The sequence below is a fragment of the Anser brachyrhynchus genome (genome assembly GCF_964034855.1).
Source record: "Anser brachyrhynchus genome assembly, chromosome: 3".
In the NCBI taxonomy this organism is placed as follows: domain Eukaryota; kingdom Metazoa; phylum Chordata; class Aves; order Anseriformes; family Anatidae; genus Anser; species Anser brachyrhynchus.
The window spans coordinates 55124407-55139529 of NC_137696.1; the positions used below are offsets into that span (position 1 = coordinate 55124407).

A 15123-nucleotide genomic window follows, 5' to 3' on the forward strand; every position below is an offset into this window, starting at 1 on the left:
TAAAATTTTATCCTCCCTGTATTCAAAGTGAAATACTTTATGTCATATTTTACTGTGTATTTCTAGCATGAAGATAAGATACCATGAAGATAAGAAAGTAATTTTATCATCATCTTATATGCACACTGATAGGGACAGTAGGAAAGTATGTCCAGATCTATCCTTATAGGAGTTAGTCAGGCTTTATTTTGAAACATACACGTAAAGTTTCTACTGATTCTAGGAGCACACTGCAGCCAGCAGAAAGCAGCATTTGCCCTGGCAGGGAACGACTCTTCTCGTACCTTCATTTGTATAAACATGATCTGAAGTAAATGATGGCCAAATGCAAAAAATACAGCCTGAGAAGAGAAGCAAGTTCCAAGGCTTGTACTGAACAATCTCAGGATCACATTCTGGAGATGACTTCTCAGTTGGCTTGTAGGAATTAATATTTAAATGCTCCAGTTATAGAATCTTGTCTGATGTACTGGTTGCCAATGGTTACTTCCTACATATGTCTCTGTTAGGTTGCCAACATTCCCATTTGTTTTGAATTAGAACAAATACTTGGAAACACAAGAACAACAGGCTGCTAAACTACGCCAGAGAGTAATGAGCCATGAATCCCTTGGCAATAGTAATGAGAATTTCTAACATTAATGCTTAGTAATGGGAATGATGCCACTGCTGGCATCTAAGTTAAAGCAGCTTAATAAAGTTGACTTAAAACACTACAGATGAACTTTAAGTTAGTACCTGAGAAGTTTCAGGAAGTGTTGGTAAAAATATCTTTTGCATTCTTTCAGGTTTTACTTTTCAGTAGCTGCTTACAAACCTAGACTGCAAAAATAATAAATAATGACTCTACTTCTCAAAATGCAGATTTTCAGATCCAATATAAATTTTACAGTGCTTCTGAAACAAGTAGGTATTTGTGAAAATTTTATAACTGCAAAACATAGCTTATTGAAAAGTGTCTTCATGATCTAACGGTAATACATTACCATTCCAGCACAGAGTACTGGAATCTCCTCAGAGCTGGGAGACAATCAGAGGAAGAGACACATTCATTTCTTGTGGTACCGTCCAAACACAACAGTCCTGATAGCTTCTGCATCTGTGTCCATTCCGGTCAAAATATTTATCCAGAATTTCCAAAACTGCAACAGCTAATTTGTATTCTTTTTAAAGAGGGGCAGATGCATTCTAGAGTACCACAGACCGAGTAATCTAGAAAATGTTTTAGAAATATGAAAAAAAATGAATCATCACCAGAGTCAGCCACATAAATATCTAAAAGAGCAAGCTCCCACCAAATAAAATAAAATAAAATAATAATAGTAATAATAATAGCAATAATAATAAAGTTTTTTTCAGCTTTATTTCTTTTCCTAGTAGTATATTTTTACCTGCTTGGAGACTGAAATTGCAGGCATTTGAATAAATGTATTAAAGTCATCTACTCTTACAGAAGTGCATGTAAATATCTTTACATTGTCAGCTGAAGCATGACTTTGTAAAACATTACTCAATACTGTATAGCCTTACTATCCAGAGCATAAATATATACAAGAAGGTTTTTCCTCCTTTCACCTTACTAGATTGAAGCAATTCAGTATCAGAGTTCAGCAATTCAGTCTTCTGCAGTGAAGGCAACAGTTAGTTTCCTGTGTTTAGGAATGGTCTGTACAAGACCAACACTTCAAGATGGCAGCTGGACAGCAGAAAGAAGGAACGCTAAGGAAAGTATTGTATTAAGGAAACCGCATATCCTCCTCATCAGACCTTCATCTTGGGACAATGAAGGCACAGACTATAATTGTTCTGAAGAGTTTTGAAAAGGCAGCCCTGGAGAAGCTAGATAACCTAAATGGAAGGCTCCAGAAACCCACAAAATTCAACACTAGCACCTAGCACCCAGCCCCTAAACTGAAAGACAGAGCCAAGGAGAGTCTTGCTGCTGGTCCACAGCTGACTTTGTGCATGAATGCTACCATCCTATTTCTGCTGCTACTCTTCATTCTTCATACTTCAAACTGTAATAAGGTAGATAGACATATAGACAGATAGATTAAATAAATAGACAAAAAATCAAGATTCTACTTCATTATTGACATAATTTATATTCTATACATTGTCTCTGTATTAAAACTGAAATGTGTATTTCCCCTTTTTCCTCTTCCTGCATGTTTAAAATCATCTTTTCTATTATTAGTCTTTTCATATCAAAGGAAAAAGACATTTTGCTTAAACTTACAAACCATTGTCGTTTGAGCCAATAAAGAGCAAATCCATATTTCTTATAACATGGCAACCTCTAAGACATTGAACTCAATTTTTATCATAGTTCACAAGAGGACACGCATTAAACTTCTGAACAGTACCATGGATTATGTACCTGACTCTCTGAAATTAAATTTCCCAAGCATTAAAGAAGGGAACAAGAGGTTTTCTGTATAGTCTCTTAATATGTTCTCCTGGGAAGACAAACACATTTCATTTCTTTGTTTTTTTGTTTTCAGAAATAAAATTATAAATGGGAAAATGCAGCAGAAATTTGATAATGTTCATTTACTCTTGGGAAATTAAATACTTATGTTTCTGATACAAACTTCAAAGAAACTAGAGCTACATTCAAGTTTCCTTTCTAATAAGTTATTTTTTATCCTTTAAATAGTATCTGCCACGTATATGGAGAACCTTTTTTAAAATCATCTTGTAAATATCTAGAGCTTTCAAACATGAAAATTTGCATTTACATCCATGAGCATCTATAAAAATTAAAATAGAGGTAGAATTCATAATTTAATAACTTCAGATTGCTACTGTTTTAAATTAAGTATCTTTTAAACTTTTCCCATGTCATTTACATTGAAACAACTACATGGTGTTTTTTCAGATATTTTGAGTTGGAGGCTACTGGTTTCAAATATGCGGTGTACACTCAGCAAGCAAACACCAAAGCAGTTGGTGGTAGTAAACTACCTGATGGCATCACCTTTCCCATTTTCAGACTGAAAACTCTTTCATTTTGAGGATGTTTGTCTAAGAAAATTGTCTTTGCAAGAGATAGCCGAAGGCTTGCTGGGCTACTCTCGCCCAAGAGCTGTACCTGTGAAAACCACAGAAAGGCTAGGCAAGGGGATGGCAAACAAAAGCCGCTGGTTCATCTGTTTTGCTGGCTGTAAATTTTGAAGTTTTCTCAGTTAAGTTCTTCCAATAACAACCAAATATCTAAGTATCTGAATTCCCTCCCTCCTGGTAGATAGCAAGAAGACTGAGTGCACAATATCTGGTCTTGAAAAAGCATTTCCACTATCAAGAGGTAAACTATATTAAGAAATGCCAGCCATTATAGAGCACCTGATAAACATATGTAAAAGATAACAAGCAATAAATATCTGCAAGACCACTGAAACATCCTCTTTGGTGAAAAAGCTGTGCTGCCTCCCTTCCTCATGGCCCCAAGCTGTGAGCTAAATGGAGCAGGATTTCACCATCTCAGGCAATTTTATTCACAGCCGGCACCACCAGCAAATTGCTTTCCAATAGAGGCAGAACTTTATTCTCTTGCTGACCACCTGAATGTTAAAGAGCAAAGAGGCAGGAGAAAAGGCTGAAGACGTTCAGAAGAAATACAGGCAAAAGACAGGTAGGCTCGGAAAGAGAAATTAGGATCAGCAATAGCTTTTGCTTCCTAACAGTGATACTCCACATAAAATTCATACTTACTAGACTATCAACATTTGTCTGTTCTTTCCCACAGAGAAAAAACAGAACAAATAAGTATGTTTACTCCTCGGGATTTTTTTTTCATGCAGGGTTCCCAGTATTCCTTCTGGCTTTTGCTCCCATAATAACACAGAATTGTGAATTTTTCTTACAAGGTAAGGAAATCATTTTGTGTAGTGACACAGCTATGAAAAGATCCATTTTAAAGAGCAACAGTAGTTTTAAGAAAATATTACCAAATACCAGCCAGCTGATGAAAAACATTCATCTAGCCATCAACAGCCAGGCTCTGCTTGCTGCCATTTTATTAACAAAACACTCATTTCTGAACAGTCACCCCATCCAAATAAATAATTCTCAATGAAGTGCCAGTTCCAAATACCACATATGAAAGGTAGAATGGAAAAGAAAAATCCAGATAAAACTCACGAGACTATCAAAGCAGCACACTAAGCTCGCTTTAGTGTACTGTTGCACACTCCTTGTTTGGAAATTATGCAGTTAAATTACTATGGCTCTTTTGAGTTGAACCTTCATTCCTGGTTTCTTTCTTAAGCACCCTGCAAGCCATAGGTTCTTAGCACATGGAGAAAAAACATTTGCTTCCATGAAATAGTAACTGCTCTTTGCAGCTTCCTCTCCCCTTGCCATGTCACAACACTCAGGTACAGACTTGCTACCGGGTATTTCTGTACACAGCATATCAAACATATTGTTTAATATGATCAGGGTAATTCTTGGTGCTGGTGATAAATACGATTTTTAAAAATTCTGAAATTTTGCCACATTCACCTAGCTGCTTAGAAGTACATTGCGCCATGCTCAAGTTCTGTATTTAAAAATTATTTGTTTTCCAGAGAAATGTCACATCTAACAATTGCTGCCCTTCAGAGCTTTGTGCTGATGTGGAATTACAAGCATCAGAATCAATACGGTGGTCTTGTTCTTTCTGTTTCTGCCATGCCCATGCTGACAGTGGCACTGCACAGACCTCGTAAACCTCATCCTAACCCTGTGACAGACAAAATTATATTATCTTCTGAGATGAAACTACATTAAGAGCTTTAGTTCTGCAAAAGCTCTCCTGTGCCTACAGGGCCTTACTCTTAAGGTTTCTAGCAATACTATCAAGAAACTTGCATATTCATAGCACCTTGCTAGCCACCAAAGTTTAGGGAAGCCAACTGGTTCTTTCTTGTCTTAGTCATGTGGAACTTTAAAGGACCTTGACATTACTTCTGAGAATGTGACCTCAGGTGGTAGGTCACAGTGAGGGAATCGGAGCTATGTTGACAACAGATGCTTGCTAATGCTCAGAAAAAGAAGAAGAAAAAAAAAAGAAAAAAATAAAAGACCAAAATGTGAGTTCCCTCAATCCAGATTACGGACGGCATTACAAAGGTTCCACAGTTTGTGACTTCCCTAACAACATATCCTAACTATTTCTGTGCACAGTTCATGGGATTTAGTTTTGTAACGAGCCTGGTTTTTAGGTTTGTCTGCTAGCCTGGCTTAGATTACACAGCCAAGTGCCATTCTGTTCTTGCAAAATCTCAAAACTTGGAAAAACAGAATCAGATTTCAAGTTTACAGAGACTGCTGGGGAAGGCTCCACGTGGGGAGTTCATGAAAGGACAAAGTTTGTGATTTTTTTTGCATCGCCAGCAAATGTGGAAGAAAAATGCATTTGTTACCCACTACAGTGATAAATTAAATGTAAACCAATAAGGACTTTAAAAATTGATAAAGTTCTGAGCTCACAATATGGTTCTCTTCTCACTCTTGCTCCTAATCCCTCAGATGGTATCCCACCATATACATTCTGATTTTTCAAGAACTTGAATGTAAAATTACTTAAAAGTCACTTTTTACACTGATTTGAAACCTGCTTTCTTCACATCAGAGACTAGTAAAAGCATTTCACAGCTCCACTTGAGAGTGATGAAAAAAAAAAGGATGATAAATATGAGACAAAATAATAATAATAATTTTTAAAACATTATATAAAAGATTATTCTATTGCTAAATAAAGAGTGGATCTAATTTAAACTATGTTATAGCTCGGTATAATGAAAACAAATTCAAACAAATGGTTAAATGTCCTAGTTTATGGGGTAAACATATCACAAAATGTGGCTTAGAATATTATCATAATTCAAGGTATAAAAAGGCCAGATAACTTTACAGTTAGAGCCTCAAGTACTGAAATCAAAGGGCAAACTCCTATTGATGTTAAGTATTTTTAATCAAGATTATTTTACTAGAATACAACGGAAGACTTTTGATCTGGAACTCATTAGTTCTTATTCTTTTCTCTAATATTGTTACCACAAGCCTTCACTAGGCACAGGGGACAGCTAGCTCTCAGCTTTTAATGTTAATTGTGGTAATCTCAGTAGATATCATCACCTCTTCTCTTAATTCTGAATGTAGGCATAAAGCTTTCTACTACAGTAGAATAGTTCACTGAGCTCTAGTTGTTTTTTTTTTTCTCTTTCTTGAATGACAGCTTCCTCTTTAAAGCTTCTATATATGTATATATAAAGTTCAGTAATTAAAAAAATTGCTTTAGAATGACACTTAAAACAGAAGGGTATTTTATTTTTTGAATGAATTAAAAAACAGTTAAACCAGAAATGAAACTCTTCTCCAGATAAAGAGTAAAAACAAATAAAAGCTCTCTCTTGTATTTTTCCAGTTGCAAAATTCAAAGGTAATTCTGACTTCATACTGAACTGAGATGGACATTATTCATTAATGTAGGCTAGAGTTGGGGTACAATATCAAGACGACGACACTTAGCCCTGAGTATCTACAAATGTGGGTGTTTTCAGAAACAGCATTGCCTAATTACAGCTTTCCTAAGATCTGAGATGTCCTAGAGCATCTGGATCATCTGTGTGGGCCTCACAGATATAACCAAAGAGCTATCGTGAACTGTGTTCCTGTAGTGCAGCAGCTGAAGGCCAGACAGTAAACTCCAGATCATCTCAAATAACACTAGACATCAAATTTCAAGCAACAGGACACGAGAATCGGATGTTTAAAGTATCATTATAAATCAATAAAGACCTCATCAGCATAGTCAGTGTAGTTTGGAGATCTATTCAGTCCTTCAATTCACTCTAAAGCAGACACCTAGTCACCAGTGAGTTGAACTGCGCTATATAGACATCCAAAGTTAGTACTTAGCCTCAAACCCAGCCCTACCACAAATGTCTTTTAAGTATACCTTTAAATTCATCAATACCAACATTGTTGCAACACTCAAACAGCAATAAATGCAATCCAGTTAAGTTAAATGAAGTTTTCTTTTCTCCAGTGAGCCTCAAGCAAAACATACCCAACCAGATTCTTGTCTTCCACCCAAACTAAAGATTCATATCAATCAAGTAAACGCTCATTTCTTCACAGGAGAATTACTAAACTGTAGTTTAGCTTTATCTGACAAGATATCACTCAAATTCACTAAAAGGATTGTTCACTCTTAGACTGCTCTGCAATAAGAAGTAAACTGTGGAAAGTGGGGATGGTCAGGAGAGCCACATAAAATGTGTACCCCTGATCTGCGCTAGAATCTCAATTTAGATATGCAAGTGAATGAGGTATAACCCAAGGCGAAATCCAGATGCTTCTTGTTTACCTTCTTGAGGCATTAAAGCAGTATTCTGCTGATAAATGCTGACCTTTCTTTTGTCTGTAGTAATTCCCAGAGGTGGGAGGGTGGTAAATATGGATCTGGGGACCTAACAACAGTCTGAAAATAGAAAACTGTAACTCAGTGCTCTCAGTGATATGTGCTCCTCTATTACCTAATTCTATCATCAAGCATCAGTGTCTCCAACATATTATTTAAGGATTTTGAAATTTCAGGTGTCACTCCCTCTTTATCCTTACACAGAGCTGTTCATCTGAGAACTGCAGAAGAATATTAATAAATATTAAGTCAGATAACACTTTTGAATTATGATGTTTCACCTTTCACAAATGGAACTGATACAGAGTTAAAGTGACCCACATTTACAGACTTTCTGAAACCATATTCTCACTGAAAAGATGAAATAACTCTTCTTTGCTTTGGAAAATTGCTGTGTCCTAAATGAACTCTTCTGCAATTTAAGGCATCTTATTACAGTAATACCTGACACAAAAGAGAAATGGACTGTTTTTTTTTTTCTTTTTCTGAATCAGATTTAAGCGATGTGTGTCACTACATTTCAAAAAAAAAAAGTGAACACTAACATTACAGAAGTATCAGTCATGACTCTAGCTGCAGGTGAACTCCATTTCACACTTAAAAAATAATTAAAATCCTAGTATGGTTAAAAAATGCACCACATATTCTGCAACCTGTAAGTCTAAAAAGTTCACTGATTTATGAATGAATACATACACACTGAATAAAAAACAAACAAACAAACCACCAACAAAAAAAAACATGATTCCTCAAAGCATCACTGTCATCCTCAAAATTATTCAGAACGACTTTTGGCAACATCGCATACCACTACAACCCATTTAAAATTTAAGCACGTTTTAAAAAGAAACAGTTAACAGCAGCAACTGCTTTTAATCAGTGTGATTAGACAGATAACAAGTAAAATCATTTCACCAGCTCACGTGGGAGGCCATTTTGTCAGAGAAAATCTTTCCTCTCTAGCTGATTTGCACATGGCAATCCTATTAACTGTAACAGATCAGCACCAATGTAGAGAACAGGCACATCACAGGTTTTCCCCAATAAATAACTTCTTTCCAGGTGCCACTGTTCTTTGCAGCTCTTACAGCTAGTGGCAGTACTCAGTATCCGTGCTCCTAAAGCTCCCTGTGGTACCGCTGCTTTACAACATAGGCAAATGTAATCTCAGCTGGGGAACTAGACCAGACCATAAACTAAGCTTTCAGCTGTAAAGACAGAGGGACTGCTTCTTAGCTTTTGCTTGTTTGTGTGTTGTTGGTTTTTTTGTTTGTTTTTGTTTTTGTTGATACTAATGTCCACAGTAGTCTTCCAAATCAATAAATCCATAAAAAATAACGGCATTTTCATTAGCTCACTTTAACTGAAAAAAAAAAAAATAGAAAAAGAAATCTCAGCTAGCCAGTAGCTTTGGGCTGCTTTGTTAATAACCAGTGGAAGGGTGAATCTGCCCCCAGCTGTTAACAACTGAAAAATCATTTAAGGGTGCATATCTTCAAAGTATTAATAATTACATGACAGCACTGTTACGGGGCATGCTCACTTAATACAGCTTCAAAAAATGAGATAAGAATTACTGAAGACGTGCATATAAGGCTTCCTTGCAGTGAAGGTATGAGAGATGGGAACGGAGGAGATCCTCATCTGGAATTGACTACGCAACACAGAAAATTTTATCCAAATATTCTTTAGTGGAATCTGCAGCTTTTTACCTCATCTTGGAAACATATAGTCATGCAGATAAGGCAGTATTAAATGGATCACTGCTGCCTCTGGAAAGAAAGATAAGTTAGCCTTTGGTGTTTAAATATTCTCTTTCTGACAGCTGTTCCTCTTTCTCACAAACTTCCTCTGCCAAGTGAAGATTATTTGGGATTGACAAGTTTCTGCTTTGGAGGAAACAAGATCTTTTCTCTGATAGGACGCTGGAAATGGATGCTTAAGATACAGATAACAATCTGTCAGGAGTATTATATAGCTTGAGGAAGTCTCTGGGAAATGGTACCAAGTCACGTGAATACCCACATATGCCTGACACTATTTATGAACCTGTAATATTCCAGAAGACACCAAGAAAAGAAAATCTTTCTGTCATACAGTGCAACTCTCATGAGAAAAAAACAATTCTGTTTCCTACACTGCATAAGGGTTCAGATAAAACAGTAGAAGAAGGAGACAAGAGTGAGGCTGGAGTAGCCGAAAGGGTAATCTGGAGAAATTCACACAAAGGGATGCTAAGACCCAATGAAAGTATAAACATCTGATTTTTTTTTTTTCAAAAAATAAATATTCTTTTACAATCATTAACTGTCCTGTAAGCAACATCAGCTGCACATGGCATATCAGGGTTGCCAGTATTGATGTAACCATTATCAATCAACAAACTTATTGTCACATCCACAGCTGGAGACAAGGGCAAAGTTACAAATAGTCCCCAAGTCCTCAGTGCACAGTTAGCCACCAGTGCCAAGCCTGCTGCTCTAAACACAGCCTCTGCTTTATGTACAGCCCTGAAAGATGCATACCATCTTCACTTTAAGTCTTACTGGTTCCTAATTCAGTCAGACTCATTTTCAGTGCAGGCTTTGGAGGTATCTGTATCTTCTCATTCTGCTTTCCTTCACAAAGCAGCTGTGGCTCTAGTAGCACTTCTTGAACCAAGCACTACAAAGATGAGCTACAATTACAGGAACCCAAGTTTACAGAGGTATTCCAGACACAAAAAGCAGCAGGAATCAGTTAGACTCAACAGAACCCCAGAGAAGTAAATGCATTTTAAGACTTAATTACATTTTACCTTTTTTCTTTTCTTTTCTTTTCTTTTTTTTTTTTTTTAAAAAAAGGAATGCATTCATTATGTTTAAGAAGCAGAAGTCATCTATAAGAACTGTCACTAATTGCCATTGCTTCCACAAATAAGCAATAACACAATGCCCTAAAGTTCTGGTCCAGGAATATATTCTTTTTGTTTCCCCAAATTATGTACTTCATTAAAATAATCCCAAACACAAATATATTGGGTATACTTGTGTATAGATGCATATTGACAAACACTTGAAAATAAGAGTTCCTCATAATTTTATCCATAAATTACTGATAAGCATTTTCATATGTGATGCAACTAACACAGCTTTTCATAGAATGCAGGTATCCTTGAACTTCAAAACTCTCCTTATTATCGAGAAGGAAAAAAAAAAGACATTTAATTGCAAAGAGGTGTTTAATCTTTGTTCAGCTTTTCTGGGGAACTTTTGCATGCATATTGCCATTCGCCACTTCTAATTCAAAGTTCGCTGATATCATACTGATTTTCTGTTTGAATATGTGACACTGGCCAAGGCATGGACTTGTGTTTTACCTGGAGTAATGGATAGCCTGATGTCCTGCAATATTAAAATAGAAATCAGTTGTATGTTTCATCTCATCAGTATGTCCAGAGACTTCAATCCAGTGTGTTATTGGGAGGCAGTAAACTCCATCGACTACGTTGCTCTCATCGTAAACGCAACTTCGATCATGATGGGGCCCATTACCTAGAACAGAAGAAAGGACAACTGCAGTCTGAGTATCCAGAAAATCTTCCAAATGATCTGCAGGTGCTGTAAACAGAGTATTTAAGGCAAGGAGTGGTGTTTGCTACCTGTTCAGACTACATTTCTAGAACATATGCCTAACACCTGAAATAACTGGAAGAGCAGCACTGCCCCCTTCCCCCCCCCCCAAAAAAAAAAATGTACAGCATTTCAATCACTTGTTGCAAATGATTTAAAGAAACATTAAATCTGTATAAGTATCCCAAATCATGAACCATGGCACTTGCAATTTCAAGACTAATTAATTTCATTTAAATTCCTCATTTGATGTCTGATAATATTTGACCTCAGTGTTTAATGTTTGTGCTGTGTGACCTCCCTCTCCGGGGTTCAGCTTTCCATGATCCAAGGCACAGCTGCTTAACCTTGCCTCAGACTTCTAAGGAAATTGCTAAGCTATGAGACAGACCTTGGAGAAAGTACAGAGTACAGCCATGCGAGACAAGAAAGATACAACTGCAAGCAAAGGTAGGGCTGTTGATGCTGGAATTACCAGCCAGGGATTCAGGAGGAAAAACACCAATGTGGAATGACATAAAATCCCAAAGAAGCAAAGTAAGCAGGTGGAAAACAGCAACCCAGCAGCAATGAAGACTTGTTTGAAGGAGCAGTGAAGACTGGCTCTCCTCCATCTGATCTGCAACTATCTGGCCAGCAAAGGCTCTTCAAGTGTCGTACTGGGGATTGACAGCATACTAATGCCTAGCCTAGGAGCTCATTACATCCTGCCTTTTATGTTTGTTAACCAATAAAAGATTGCTTTGTGCTCTTTAGATGCATATGTCACACTTACAAAGTCTCTTCGCACACAGGAAAATTGTCCAAAGTGACCCTGAGAGAGACTGGTACATCTGCAATACTGAGCAAGCACTCTTGCCTTACGTGGCCTTGTGTAAAGTAAGAAACTTTTGTTACTGCTATGCACTACCTCATATCCATTACACCTTCAACTTCTCTTATATCAATAGTTTGAGCTTTATTACAGGCAACCAATTTTTAATACCATGCCAGAGTGAGCAGTTTGAAGTGAACAGGGTTATGTCAGTAACGGAAAGGTTATCTAGCCTCCAAAAACTCAGTACATGAATATTCTTCCTCCTCTGTTTTTACAAACTTATTGTAATACTAATTGCTATGCAGGAATTATTGTGCAGATCAGAAGTGACCTAGTCTATGGCTTGCTTTTAATGTAAACCTGTTACATTTATAAATTATTAATAATGTTAGAACATTTCTGAGTAAAATGATGCCTGAAGGAATGTCTTTGATTTCACACTGCACATAAATGCATGAACAGCTTCCAAGCATTGCATTTAGGGAAAATTTCCCAGAGAACAGCATTTTAGGAGATTTGAAATGCAATGATTAGAGAATAAGACTAATATTTAATAGTAAAGCTGAAACAAACTCCTTATTGCCAGATGAAACACAGCACATTTTACCATAATTGTGAATATTATTATTTACCAAAAAGAAAAAGAAAATACGAGACGGAAAACTAGTTTCTCTTTCGATAGTGCTGAGTCATTATGTATCATATGCAATGGTATGGCACAACTTTTGATAAATAAGGTGAGCGGTATCAGTATATAGCTCCTGAAACAATCAGTCTTATCACTTTATTTTTATCTTACATTTCTAATTGCTTACACATTCTTTACCATGTTTAAACAGTATTTGAAGAAAGTGGTTTACTTCAACACATACAACAGTGCAACAAAACCTGCGGATGTTTACACCACTTAACTGACTTCATGCATTCAACAAAATCTTTACAGCCACAAATAATACACCTTGCCTTCCCTGCTTTATACTCTGACAGCTGTAGCAATGCACATCACCACGGCCCTGCCCAGCCATCACAAGGCTGGGTCTGATCCTGACCCTCACCCACCCGCAGGCTCACATTGTTGCCTGACCTGTCCCCAGGTGCCCTGCTCCTAGCTGGGGTGGGCACAGGCTGCCAGCCCCATGGGGTATCCTCCCCGTGCATTGCTCGCACTTGTTCCTCCTCTTCCACCAAGGTTTCTGCATCAACTTTTGCAATCAAACCATGTTCTCTCCCTCCTGCTTAATTTCTTTTTCCCCAAGGTGCTAGTAGGTCCTACAAGACAAGCAAGTCTGAAGCTTCATGCTTGCGATCACAACTACACCACTCCATACCTTGTATTTGCCCATTTCCAGCTGCTTCTGCTTGAGCTGAATGTACTTCTGCCATCCGCCAGTTCTACTCTCCATCGTACTCCCTCAGCTTTAACTATTAGCTCTTTTTTTTCCCTTTCTTCACTATCATCTGTTCTCTTAAATAGCAGTAACCTCCTTGCCTTGTAATCTTTACATCTCCACCATCACTCATTTCCTTATCTAGCCTACAACATGCACACAAGTGAGGCCAAAAGTAAATTGCCACTAGGCATTTGCTTCATTTGTTCCCTCAAACAGGTTTTGTCAAATCTCATTCTTAAAAGCTTCCTCCTCTAACTGTTATTTATCACTGTTGATTTTTCTGAACCACTCAACCTCACATTCCTGCTGTGGCCTACAGTCAAATGAGCATCCCAATGTTTCCGTTTTCATTTTAATACTCAAGTAAACAATAACAGCTTGCATTCATAACATTTTTCATGAGAATTACACAGCTCTTTACTTCTCCTTATATTATATACTGGTCTATGAATTAACACCCCTCTTATTGAAATATGATGTCTGTGCAACAGAATGTATATGAATACAAAAACAAATAGAGTGAAATGATTTCAGAGACAAAGGGAAGAGGGCTATCATATCTAAAAAATACTGCTATGAAGAAGGAAAAAAATGATCATACTGAATTGTTTAGGATACTGAATGCTAAGAGTTCTTAGTCTCTTGCAAGAGTTATAAATGAAGGCATTTACCACAAATGATCATGATTTCACTACCCAGGTAATATCCAAAAGATCCTACTTCCCTGATAATATCTTCCCACACAAGTGCTTCCTGCCACCACTTGCTTCACAAGATGCATTATAGAAACTTTTATTATTATTTTTTTAAGTGAAAACAGTTGTATCAGTTTACATCATGCTTCTTCTAGCAGAGTTTGTCACAGGAAAACTATATTTTTTTTTTGGTTGCTATAAAATAACAATGCAAGGAAACAGTTTTAGATGTAGAGCCACATGACAAGTTTGCAGGACTAATGCAGAACTCATCTATAATTTAGAGCTGCTATAAAACAGCTAAAGAATGAATTTTCTTAACTTTTATCTTTCAGAGTCATTTTATACAAAAATAAAAGTCAGCCAATTAAACCAGCTTTTATTTAAGTTAACTGATCATAAACAATGTTTTAAATAGAAAACAAATAGGATCACTTAAATTTTCTGCTATATATTTGCAGAGCACATACAGCTACAAAAATGGGCACCGCTTGGGGCATGAGCAGAAATCATTAACTAGGCAATCTTCAGCTGTTTCTTTTCTAACCCTATCTTTATAAACCCTTCCTCATGAGTTCCCTTTGCATCAACCTCATGATGCAACCTCATGGACGTACGCTTAGTACATCCAGGCAATCATGCCTTAGTGGCACCTTAGCCCCTGATGGAGCAAGCTCCTTGCACCTAATTTGTGGTAGAGTTCCTTGACTCCATGCCTCTGACTCCAAAGACCCAGCTCAAGACTTCTCAGAAGCACAGGAAGAGTTTGTGCCAAGAACAAAACAGCTGTCAGAGGCAGGATGAAAATTTGGTACACTATGTGAAACAATTACTCTCCCCTTCCTTGCCATTATAGGCCAAGCAAATTATTTTCTGGATTTGAATCACTGAAGCAGGGGACTTTCTCATGCCTAGCAGAGCGAGTTGGGCAGGGTACTAGCTACAGGCAGTGACCAGCAGCACTGCAAATGAAAGAACATCACCTCATCCCTCTCCCTCTAGTCCAGGGCTGTCTGAGTGCTATGGTTGGTTAGTCTGGGAGGAAACAGACCATGATGAAGGCAGTAGGAGCAAGCTCAGCAGAATCCAAGGCTTCTCAGTGCATTGGAAATGTCTTGGTGCCCTTTCTAATTTCTTACCTTCTGCTCAAGCACCAGAAAGAAAAGTGTCCAGGGCAGAAAGAAGTGCCACGAGACTG

General features: G+C 37.3%; 1 protein-coding gene across 1 annotated transcript in view; it reads right to left on the reverse strand.

Annotated features, from left to right (window-relative positions):
- EPM2A (EPM2A glucan phosphatase, laforin) overlaps positions 1-15123 on the reverse strand; it is a 42262-nt gene that overhangs the window by 17844 nt on the left and 9295 nt on the right. The window contains exon 2 of the mRNA XM_080586446.1: positions 10770-10944. Coding sequence (XP_080442572.1) covers positions 10770-10944 — 175 coding nt within the window. The remainder of the gene's footprint in view (positions 1-10769; positions 10945-15123) is intronic.